A 12,348-nucleotide genomic window follows, 5' to 3' on the forward strand; every position below is an offset into this window, starting at 1 on the left:
TGTGTGTGTGTACTTGTGTTTTTCCTCCTCTATTGTTTGGCAATTGGTGTCGGTTTGTTTATGTCCCGAAGCAGTGCAATTCGGCAAAAGAAAGCGATAGAAGAAGTACCAGACTTGAAAAAATAAATATTAGAGTCGATTTTTACGACTAAATTCAAATTCTTCAAGGCCGTGCCCCAGCATGGCCGCAGTCCAATGACTGAAACAAGTAAAAGATAAAAAGATAACATTGTTTTATATTTTCATGTGTATGTATGTATATATGTACGTACGTATGTATGTATGTATGTATGTATGTATGTATATATGTATGTATGTATGTATGTATGTATGTATGTATGTATGTACAAATGGGTATATACATGTGTGTAAGCATATATGAATGTATATACCGTATTTTACGACACACTTTTTAGTAAAGAATGTATAAAATACTTTGAAAATTACCCGGCATCTGGCACGATATTGTTTAAGTTCTTGCTGTGGTTGTTTAACGTTCAACTGAAATCAGCCTGTTATAAAGACTATTGTTTCAACACTTAGTAATCGCAATTGTTTGTATACTAAAAAAAAAACATTTAATATATATACTAATAGGGCTTCGTTTCTTTTTTAAACTCTGCTGAAGAATAAGAGAATAACAGCTTGCACTTTATTTTTTATTTCTTTATTTCGGTACTAATACCCGTTTGTCAGAAGAAAAATGGAGGATGGGGGTCGAGCGCGTATCATTTGCTCGGTGTGGCCAAGTGGAAATAAAGAAGAGACAACTACAGTTTAAATTTTACTTTATAGCTGTTATATTTCGGTATTTATACGTCTTTGTCACAGAAAAATAGAGGATGGTGTTGAGCGGGGGCACCTTCTGCTCAGTGTAGCTTAAATGAAGTAAGGAAGAGAGAACAATAGTTTAATTTTTACTTTATAGTTCTTATACTTATGACATCGTCTACGTAGGAATATATTATCCAATGCTTTCTCATGTATTTTTTCTTTTTAAAAGTATGCGATTCGAGATAATATGACACTATTTTCAGAAAATTGAGCGATCATGCAGAGGCTCCTTTATTAACTGGGGATGGATCATTGATTCGATATTAGTCTTCTACAATCTGAGTTCAAATTCCACTGAGGCTCACTTTCGCCTTCCGCCCTTCCTAGGTCGATAAAACTAAAATACCAGTCAGAAACAGCGGTCTATCTTACCAAATCTGAAACTCTGTATCTCTGGTGTGGCGGGGATTGATATTAATGTTTTCTAGAATGCTCTAAAAAGGTTATATATAATAACAGAGCGAGAGAATATTGTTGATGGGCATGCTGAAGAGAGTGAAAACAAGATAACAGACACAAACGCAAAAAGAATTTAAGTAAAAATATAAATTTATTTCAAAATACATTGCTAGATTCACTGGTTTGCTTGAGTTTCTAGTTGCACAAACTGAAAAACAAAATGACAGAAATATTACTTATAAGTCATGAATCGGTAGTGATAAATCACGTCTAAGCAAATAACTACTTCTGAACGCATATTATTGACAACGCTCAAACAAGCAGAAATACATCAGGCATTCTCACTGCTAGCCACTACTGGGACGATTTTTGTCTCATTACGAAATACATTGTCTTCAAACACATCACGTCCATAAGAGATATCTCAGGATACGATACTGCAGTAAATTTGTCTTTCAACAATGTATTTACATTAAGTATGATACATAAACAGCAATTTTAATCTAATACTGCTTTTATTGCATATAACGGATTTTTATACAGCCTAATGGCTATTTGCAACACCAGTAGATGTTTATACACTATTTCCTATATTTCGGTAGCGACAAATTTCGTCTGAGTATGTTGTTGGCTGTGAGTATATGCCATTGACAACACTCAACGAGGCAGAAGTACATTTGGCGTTCTCACAGCCGCTGTTGAGGCGATTTTCGTCTCCCTCCGATGTATATTATGTCTTTAAACACAGTATATCCGAACAAATACCACAGTAAATTTCCCTTTATTTACATTATGCATGATACACAGATAGATAGATAGATAGATAGATAGATAGATAGATAGATAGATAGATAGATAGATAGATAGATATATAAATAGATAGATAGACAACGAGCTTCTTTCAGTTTCCGTCAACCAAGTTCAATCACAAGGATCTGGTCGGCCCGAAGCTGAAGTTGAAAACACTTGCACAAGACGACATGCACTGGGACTGAACCAGGAACCATATAGTTGGGCAGAAAACGCCCTACCACACAGTTACGCCTATATATATATATATATATATATATATATATATATATATATATGACAATAAAAGAAAAGTAATGTACAGGCAGACAGAAAGAAGAAGAAGAAGAAGAAGAAGAAGAAGAAGAAGAAGAAGAAGAAGAAGAAGAAGAAGAAGAAGAAGAAGAAGAAGAAGAAGAAGAAGAAGAAGAAGAAGGTTTTTAACATCTCTTGTAGATATGCTAGATAGTATCTAGAATTACGTACCAAGAATATTCCGTGATTTCAACCAAAAAAGCAAAGTTATGGCACCAGATCAGTATAAGCCTTTAGACTTAAAAGTGGCATCACAAGGGACATAACCTAATAAGAACAATGGCGCCAAAATTAGATACAGGTATAAAGATATAGGCAAATCATTAAAAAAATCATAAATGCTTATAAATGATCTTGCGCGTGTGTCTATGTGTGTGGTGTGTGTGTGTGTTTGTGTGTGTGGTGTGTGTGTGTGTGTGTGTGTGTGTGCGTGTGTGTGTGTGTTTTGGCGATACGAAAGCTGAAAATAGTGATGCATCGTGGTATCAAATTCGATTTAGCCAAACATCCATACCACATATAAACACACACACACACACACACACACACAAAAATGTGTATATATGTGTGTATGTTTATATGTGTCTATGCGTATATATAGGGGGTGTTTGTGTATCACAAGACATTGGTCGATCCGTAGCTACAGTAGAAGACATTTGTTTTAGATATTACGCAGACGGATTGAACCCGAAACCATGCGGTTACAAAACGACCTTGTTGAGCACACCACCATGTCTGCGCCTATGTATAGAAAATGTTCGTGCCTTTAGTTGTACTCTTTGAATATGCTAATTAGTTTTTTTGTCTTTTTCTTAATTCATCCATATTGTAATGAAGAACTATTCCCTTCTCTCTGTACAGCCCTATGGTGGGTGCGCAATGGCCCAGTGGTTAGGGCAGTGGACTCGCGGTCATAGGATCGCGGCTTCGATTCCCAGACCGGGCGTTGTGAGTGTTTATTGAGCGAAAACACCTGAAGTTCCACAAAGCTCTCACATTTTCTTCCTGTTTCTGTTGTACCTGTATTTCAAAGGACCGTCCTTGTCACACTCTGTGTCACGCTGAATCTCCCCGAGAACTACGTTAAGGGTACACGTGTCTTGGGAGTGCTCAGCCACTTGCACGTTAATTTCACGAGCAAGCTGTTCCGTTGATCGGATCAACTGGAACAGCCTGCTCGTCATAACCGACGGAGTGCCAACCAATCAACAGCCCTACGCTAGTTGAAGATGATTGTTTTTGTTTTTTAGTGAGCACAAAGTATATAAATCGCTACATTGAAGAACTTATATGCCATCTAATCTCACAACTCATACACTAAAGAACTAATTTCCATATTTCTTGATCAAAAAATCGTCGTAATTTACTTCGGTTTTTTTTTAATCTTATTCGCAAAATTCTTTATGTGAACAGCAACGAAAGAGTTTTGACAAACAATATAAATTATTCCTTAACCAAATTAAAAAGCAATCGATTGATTATTTGGATATTTAACCAATTGACTAATAATAAAGAAGTGGAATTGAACCAGTGCGTATGTTAATAATATTGACATAATGACTCTCCCTAAACATAATAAAATCGTCGTAAAATGAGTAACTTCCTTAGCTTCATGACAATGTCTATGTTCGTATCTGTTTTGGTAGTAAAGGTTTTCACAAACACTAAAACTTCCAGTGAAAGATATTTATAAGAAAATATGCGAAATTTTGCTATGTCAATTGAGGTGAATCTCCAGGCTTTTTTTTTTTTTCTAAACTGTCTAACCATTTGATTACGTTGTTGCTGCAATTCCATTATGATAACCTGGTGGTTTATTTCTGTTTTTAGAGTATAAAGAGCTAAATACACCATGCTCCCCCCTGGGAAGAGTTTATTTGTATGATCTTGAGATTAGATGGGAAGTTATATTTGCCGTCCTTAAATGTGATGTATAGTTTTTTGCAGAAGGTGATGTTATACACGGCTTTCTCTAACTGGGGTGCTTGTGTTTCTGCCTCGTCATATACTGGGACGTTTACAAAGGAGAGAAAAACGCATAAATGTATTTAAGCGTGGTTGGATATATCAAATATAAGTGTATTAGTGTATATATGTAAGTTACGTCATGAAAATGCCTTGACAGGGGCTATTGTACCAAAGAAACCATAAAAGTAATGATGGCATTTTTTAACTTTTTTAAAAATCAGTGAAAGTAAAACTATAATCCTTACCTGATAAGATGCAGCGTTGTGGTTATGAGATGTGGAAGTCTCAACAGTTTCTATTGTAGTTAATGTAGTTGTTGACTGAGTCGTTGTTGCTTCACCTAGTAATAATAATAATAATAATAATAATAATAATAATAATAATAATAATAATAATAAGCGAGAAAGCAACCATACTCTGGGATATGCCAATACACACAGATAGAGAAATTAAGGCAAATAGACCAGATATAGTTGTCAAAGATCACGAAGGAAAAAAAATGCTTTCTAATTGATGTATCAATACCAGCAGATGACAACGTTTCTCTAAAAGAAATGGAAAAACTTTCAAAATACAAAGACCTGGAAATAGAGATAACTCGAATGTGGAACCTAAAAACAGAAACAATTCCTATCATAGTAGGTGACTTAGGTATAATAAAAAAATATTCAGACAAATACATAACAAAAACACCAGGACTTACAAATATATATAACATACAGAAAATTGCAGTACTGGGTACTGCACACATTCTACGCAAAACACTTTCAATACAGTAAACATAAGAGCACCACAGCAAACCACAGCACATACCCAAGGCGCACAGAGCTGCGCTCGGTAGTGAAGTGAAAGCACGTTATAAAAATAAAACTACTGAACAATAATAATAATAATAATAATAATAATAACAACAACAACAACAAGACCAAAGCCTCCCCACCAGAAATTACCAAAAACATATAATGAAAAGAAACATAACAAGTAACTGCAGAATATGTGGCGATGGACAAGAAACAATAAATCATATTATCTCTTGCTGCCCAGACCTGGCTAAGAAGGAATATATTCACAGACACGACAGAGCTGGGACCTATATACACTGGAAGCTATGCCAACACTATGGAGTAACAACAGAAAAAAGATGGTATAAGCACACGCCAGAAAAGGTCACAGAAAACGAGAAAGCAACCATACTCTCGAACCGGTAGACCCCAACCCGCCCCGGTAGCACTGCCAGGCCAAGGACATTTGGAAATTATCCATGATAGCTCCCGACCGCAAAGTCCAGAATAATAATAATAATAATAATAATAATAATAATAATAATAATAATAATAATAATAATAATAATAATAATAATAATAATAATAATATTGTTCACGAGATAGCAAATGGCACTCTTCTTTAAATTTTGACTCTATATCTTCAGGAGGAGTTACCTCAATCCTTTCTATATAAACGAAAATGAAGTAGATTGACAAATTTATTTTTTGAACCAGTGGAAGACACGCAAGATGTCGAAATATTGTTCACGAGATAGCAAATGGCACTCTTCTTTAAATTTTGATTTTAATAATAATAATAATAATAATAATAATAATAATAATAATAATAATAATAATAATAAGTAGAATATAAAGCAAGACATGACAGAGTTGGCCAGTATTTACACTGGACAATATGTCAGCATTATAAAATCAAAACCGCTGACAAATGGTATAAACACCATCCTGAAGCTGTGACTGAGGGAGAAAATGTATCGATTCTCTGGGACTTCCCCGTACATACCGACAAGACTATAAAAGATAATAAACCGGATATTATTATAAAAGATCAGACAAAGAAGACGTGTTTATTAATTGACATGAGTATTCCCTATGATCATAATATAGCGGCGAAAGAATTTGACAAGATCAGTAAATATAAAGACTTGCTAATAGAAATTGAAAAAATGTGGCACCTCAAGGCGACTACCATACCAGTGATTGTAGGATCTCTAGGAATGATAAAAAAAAAAAGGTACTGAAACTTATTTGAAAATGATACCAGGCTTACCTACAGGAAGTGCAAAAAATTGTGCTAACTGGAACGACTCATGTACTGAGAAGAGCATTATCGCTGTGAAAACAACATCCATTCATGAATTTGTTTTGTTTTCTTAAATACATGTTTTACCTGTGAATTTGCGTGTGTAAACTGGGAATGCATACAACGAGTTTCTCTGCCCTAGGTGTACGGAAAACACTCGGCGAGAAATGGAAGAAAATTTGAAGAAAGAAGGAAAAAAAACATAATGATAATAATAATAATAATAATAATAATAATAATAATAATAATAATAATAATAATAATAATAATAATAATAATAATAATAAATGCCCTGATGCAGTACCAGGCAGTGGCTCTCATGGCTTCTGATCTTAATTGATTGGAAGTGTTATCATGTACGTTGTTTTGTCTTGGTATAAAAGATGGGCTACAGCAAATATTCTGCTTAATACCACAGATTTGCTTGTCAGTTGTTTGACCTTAACCAGTTGAGCATGTCCCTTGGTGGTTGACGATATGTGCATCTCTGATCATGAGCAGAAGTAGTGGGGAAGCATCATAGCCATGTGTTTAGAGGAATTCTTTGGGGTTTGAATAATTCACCTTTGGAAACATAGGTGTTTTGTTCAACATCCTTAAACAAACCTTATTCAGGGACCTTTTGAGCGAGATGGGCTACTCGACCTGAAGAAAATTCTAACTGAGTCCCACCTGCGAGGTCATGTGCTGTTTATCTTGATATGAGATCACCATGTCGCGCACATATGGTTGTGATGCATGTGCCTGGTGTACCCATATCAGACGGGTAGTCATGATGGGTATACTGGGCTTCGTATATTTTACCCCAGTGTCACTTTGATGGCATGCACTGCTCTCTTACTCAATGATAATAATAATAATAATAATAATAATAATAATAATAATAATAATAATAATAATAATAATAACAATAATAATAATAATAAAAGGCGTAGGAGTGGCTGTGTGGTAAGTAGCTTGCTTACCAACCACATGGCTCCGGGTTCAGTCCCACTGCATGGCACCTTGGGCAAATGTCTTCTACTATAGCCTCGGGCCGACCAAAGCCTTGTAAGTAGATTTGGTAGACGGAAACTGAAAGAAGCCCGTCGTATATATGTATATGTTTGTGTGTCTGTGTTTGTCCCCCCAACATCGCTTGACAACCGACGCTGGTGTGTTAACGTCCCCGTAACTTAGCGGTTCGGCAAAAGAGTCCGATAGAACAAGTACTAGGCTTACAAAGAATAAGTCCTGGGGTCGATTTTCTCGACTAAAGGTGCTCCAGCATGGCCACAGTCAAATGACTGAAACAAGTAAAAGAGTAGAAGAATAAAAGAGAATAATAATAATAATAATAATAATAATAATAATAATAATAATAATAATAATAATAATAATAATAATAATAATAATAATAATTTAAAGAAGAAAACAACACAGAAAAGAAATGGCATAGAATGCAAAAAAATATATATACGGTCAGAGATACGAGCGCAAAGGCAGATACCGAAGGCCGATGGTTAAGAATGTAGATTGTCTTGAAGAAGCACTTATATGCGCGGCACAAGAACAACCGTTGAAGACAAACTATGTGAAGTACAGAAATGATAAAACAACAAAGAGCAACAAATGCAGATTGTGTGGCGAGAGGGGTGAAACAGTGTGGCACATTGATAATGAATGCTCGAAATTGTCACAACGTATATACAAAAGACAACATGACAATGTGGCAAGAATGATCCATTGGAAGCTCTGTGAAAATTATGACCGAGAAGATCAAAAAGGTTGTATGACAAAATCTTAGGAGTTACTGAGAATTAGGGTTACAAAATCCTGTGGAATGCAATGATTCAGTATGAACATTAGATTATACATCGGGAACCTGACATTGTTGTGGTGAACAGAAAGAAAACAGACCTCATAATTGATATAGTATATCCTGCTGACAACAAGATCGAAGAGAAATAAGAAGAAAAAGTGAACAACTATGATGAATTGATGTGGAAAATGCGCAGAATTTTGGGCAATGAAGAGAGTGTGTGTGAGGCCCTCTTTCTCTCTTTGTTTTATAGGTTCATGCTCAAGATGGTTCCGTCATTTATTCGTACCATGCATGCCACATTCACTCACCTTTTGTTGAACCTTTCATTAGACAAAACATCCCTCTTTATTCTCACCTACCTCTTCAAGTGATGAGAGGTTGGCCAGAGAGGAAAGTGTTTGTCTCTAATCCTTTCGCACGAGTCCGCCATACACATTCTTTCACCATAGCCCCCAGTAAAATAAAAACTGCTTTGCCTTGCCAGTTAAAGGAAGGTGGAGGGGCAATATTCACGATAAACTCGGCCGACAACCGAATTCATCCCACACGTGGCAGTAGCCGTTCGACATAAGCCCACAGGTCAGAAATGTTTGGACATAGCACGAGTGCGTGCAGAACGGTTTTGTCGCTCTGACTGCATCTTGGGCAAGTCGGTCCGGTGTTTCTTGAACCGTGTCTGTAGAGCTCATCCCCAATGGGCAATGCTTCCCGATAGCATTGTCAGGCCAGAGACCTCTTGAAACTGTCCATGAGTCCCGGACCAAAAGTGGTCCTAGATAGATAGATAGATAGATAGATAGATAGATAGATAGATAGATAGGTAGCATATAGGAGTCCGCTTTTGCTGGTCATTCCTCTTATTTTTGTATGTAATATAATTTTAATCTTCGGATTTTTTTTTAATATGCTGGACCACTGGTTTTAATTGATTAGTATCAATTTCTACCCTTATTATTAAATTTTAAATAATGATGTTCTCAAACCGGTAAATTAGCTGCAGAAATTTATTAACTGCAGAGTTATTTCCGGACTCAGCGCGCCAGATTGAAGACATTTGAATGGATACACTGAATGTAATTTGTAGAATTCTACACGTGCTCTCTTTCGGGTGAACGTTCTGTGTCTAGTTCTGGAAATTATATTTTATAAATCGACAGACTATGCTGATGATCCTGCAGATATTTACTTATGTAAGTATTAACAGGTGAAACCATGGTGCGTAGGTTAATCGTTTTTTATTTAGTATTTTTTCTTTCATTTGTCTTGCCCTTTTACGGTCTGTCGTATCGCTGAAATTTTACTGAGAACATATTCTTCGTGGTTAGATGATTCGGCATCTATTTCTAGCATATAGGAGTCCGATTTTGCTGGTCATTCCTCTTATTTTTGTATGTAATATAGATAGAGAAAGAGAGAGAGAGAGAGAGAGTCAGACAGACAGACAGACAGACAGATAGATAGATAGATAGATAGATAGATAGATAGATAGATAGATAGATAGCTAGATAGATAGGGATGCTGAAAAGTTCCTGGGTTTAAAGGTGGCGCGAAATTCCTGGATGGACGTCCAACCTTCCGAATTCTTTTACAAGACTTCGAAAGACTGAAAGACTGCTGCAATAAGTGTGTAAATCTGAGAGGGAAAATATGTTGAATAAAACCATAATTAACCGATCCTCCTGTATTTTCTTTTACCCAAAGCCAGGAACTTTTCAGCAACCCCATCGTATATATGCTTCTGTGTGTGTGTGTGTGTGTGTGTGTGTGTGTGTGTGTGTGTGTGTGTGTGTGTGTGTGTGTGTGTGTGTGTGTGTGTGTGTGTTTGTCATCGATAGTCGGCAGTCTAACATCTCGAGCACATACCACTGATACGTTACACATTTAGTGATTTCTACAGTTGTACTTCTGTGGAACAGATATCTACATGATCACTACATGATATCTACACGATATCTACATGATATCTACATGATCACTACATGATATCTACATGATATCTACATGATATCTACATGATCACTACATGATATCTACATGATATCTACATGATATCTACATGATCACTACATGATATCTACATGATCACTACATGATATCTACATGATATCTACATGATATCTACATGATCAATACATGATATCTACATGATATCTACATGATCACTACATGATATCTACATGCTATCTACATGATATCTACATGATATCTACATGATCACTACATGATATCTACATGATATCTACATGATATCTACATGATATCTACATGATACACTACATGATATCTACATGGTCACTACCAGTTCTACGTTTTCATATGATTTTCTTTGACTTACCGTAAAGACTCCGAATACCGTAAATATCATCAGGATGCAAATGGAAATCCTTCACGAAACCTCTATAAAAAGGTGCCATAACAGATTTGCTGTTTGAAGAATGGGCCAATCCCAAAGCGTGTCCCAGCTCGTGGACGGCCACAAATTCTAGGTTAGTTCCTAATGTGGTATTTGCAGTCCATTCTTCGTCATCATCAAAGTGCACGCTACCTTGATAATGTCCGCTGTTCGGATAGAATGCGTGTCCGAGTATATTACCTGAAATATAAAATTGCAAAGAAACAATTCAAGTAGTTTTCTATCTTCTTTGAAGCTTTCAGATATTATACAAACACATATACATACACATACACACACACATACACGCACACATGCACACACAAAATCACTCACTCACACACACGCACACACATACACGCACACATACACGCACACATACACACACAAAATCACTCACTCACACACACACACATACATATACATCATAAAACATGGATCGCCGTCACTCTCAAGTGAATATGACGAGGTAACTTATACTGCGCTTTCACTAATTATATCAAGTGCCTGCGTAGTCGCGAGCACATATATATATATGTATATATATATATATATATATATATATATATATATATATATATATATATATATATATATATATATATATATATATATCCAACCGTTCGGATCTGCCACTCTTGGCACAGCAGAACGCTGAGAATGTGAGATTTAAAGGGAGAGGGGGTAGATGGGTGCCATGTGAAAGGGTGTGGTTTGCCCAAGGACACAACGTGCCGCCCAATCCAATAGTGCAATATTTTAAGCTCTTTTATTTTATTTTATGGCTACTTCTTGTACTGTTTATTTCCGAGTTTACCAAGTACTTAAGAATATCATCCCTTACTCTCTTCATCACTATTTTCCTTTCCCTTTTTGCACGCCCTCTCCTATAGATTCTGTTTCAAGTTAGCAGCCCGTGTTATTCTGCGTACATTATCAGTTGCAGCCAGTTTTTCAAGCTGAGAGGTAATGCAGTACGATCGTTTCATACAACGAGTTGCATGAAACGATCGTACTGCATTACCTCTGGAGATCATGGTTCTCTAACCGGTAAATTCGCTGCGGAAATTTATCAGCTGCCGAGCTCTTTCCGGTTTACCGCGCCAGAATTAAGACATTTGAAATATACCCTCAAATATAACTGCCAGAACTTTATACACGTTCTCTTTCGGGAGGACGTCTAGTGTCTGGTTCTGTGAATTATGTTTTTCATGCTATGGCTTCACTGACGAACCACGGACATATAGATTTTGTGAATGTTAATGGAGAAACCTAGGTATGGAACTTATTGTCAAATTTTGTATCTTTTCATTTGTCTTTCTCGTTTTATATTCTAGCGTTTGCTGAAATTTTTTGAGAACACATTCTTCGTGGTTAGAGGATTTGGCGTCTGTCTTCTTCTAGCATATTAAGAGTCCACCTTGGTGGTTATCCCTCTTATATATGTATATATATATATATAATGTTGTAATCCTTTCTATTATAGATACAAGGCCTGAAATTTGGTGGGGAGAGGCTAAGTCGATTGCATCGACCCCAGTTCTTAACTGGTATTTAATTTACCGACCCCGAAAGGATGAAAGGCAAAATCGACCCCGGCGGAATTTGAACTCAGAAGGTAGCGACGGGTGAAATACTAATATATATATATATATATATATATATATATATATATATATATATATATATATATATATATATATAATGTTGTAATAAGATCAAATAAAACAAGTCTTGTTAAATACAGCCACCCAGGGTT

General features: G+C 36.0%; 1 protein-coding gene across 2 annotated transcripts in view; it reads right to left on the minus strand.

Annotated features, from left to right (window-relative positions):
* Positions 1-1,365: 1,365 nt before the first annotated feature.
* LOC106876111 (stromelysin-1) overlaps positions 1,366-12,348 on the minus strand; it is a 122,254-nt gene continuing 111,271 nt past the window's right edge. For both annotated transcript variants that reach the window (XM_089341044.1, XM_089341045.1), the window contains exons 6-9: positions 10,533-10,790; positions 4,551-4,645; positions 2,509-2,604; positions 1,366-1,441 (exon numbers count right to left, since the gene is read on the minus strand). In XM_089341044.1, the coding sequence (XP_089197170.1) occupies positions 2,545-2,604; positions 4,551-4,645; positions 10,533-10,790 (413 nt within the window). In that variant the 3' untranslated portion in view covers positions 1,366-1,441; positions 2,509-2,544. The remainder of the gene's footprint in view (positions 1,442-2,508; positions 2,605-4,550; positions 4,646-10,532; positions 10,791-12,348) is intronic.

This window comes from Octopus bimaculoides, chromosome 24 (assembly GCF_046866305.1).
Source record: "Octopus bimaculoides isolate indiv1 chromosome 24, ASM4686630v1, whole genome shotgun sequence".
Taxonomy (NCBI): Eukaryota; Metazoa; Mollusca; class Cephalopoda; order Octopoda; family Octopodidae; genus Octopus; species Octopus bimaculoides.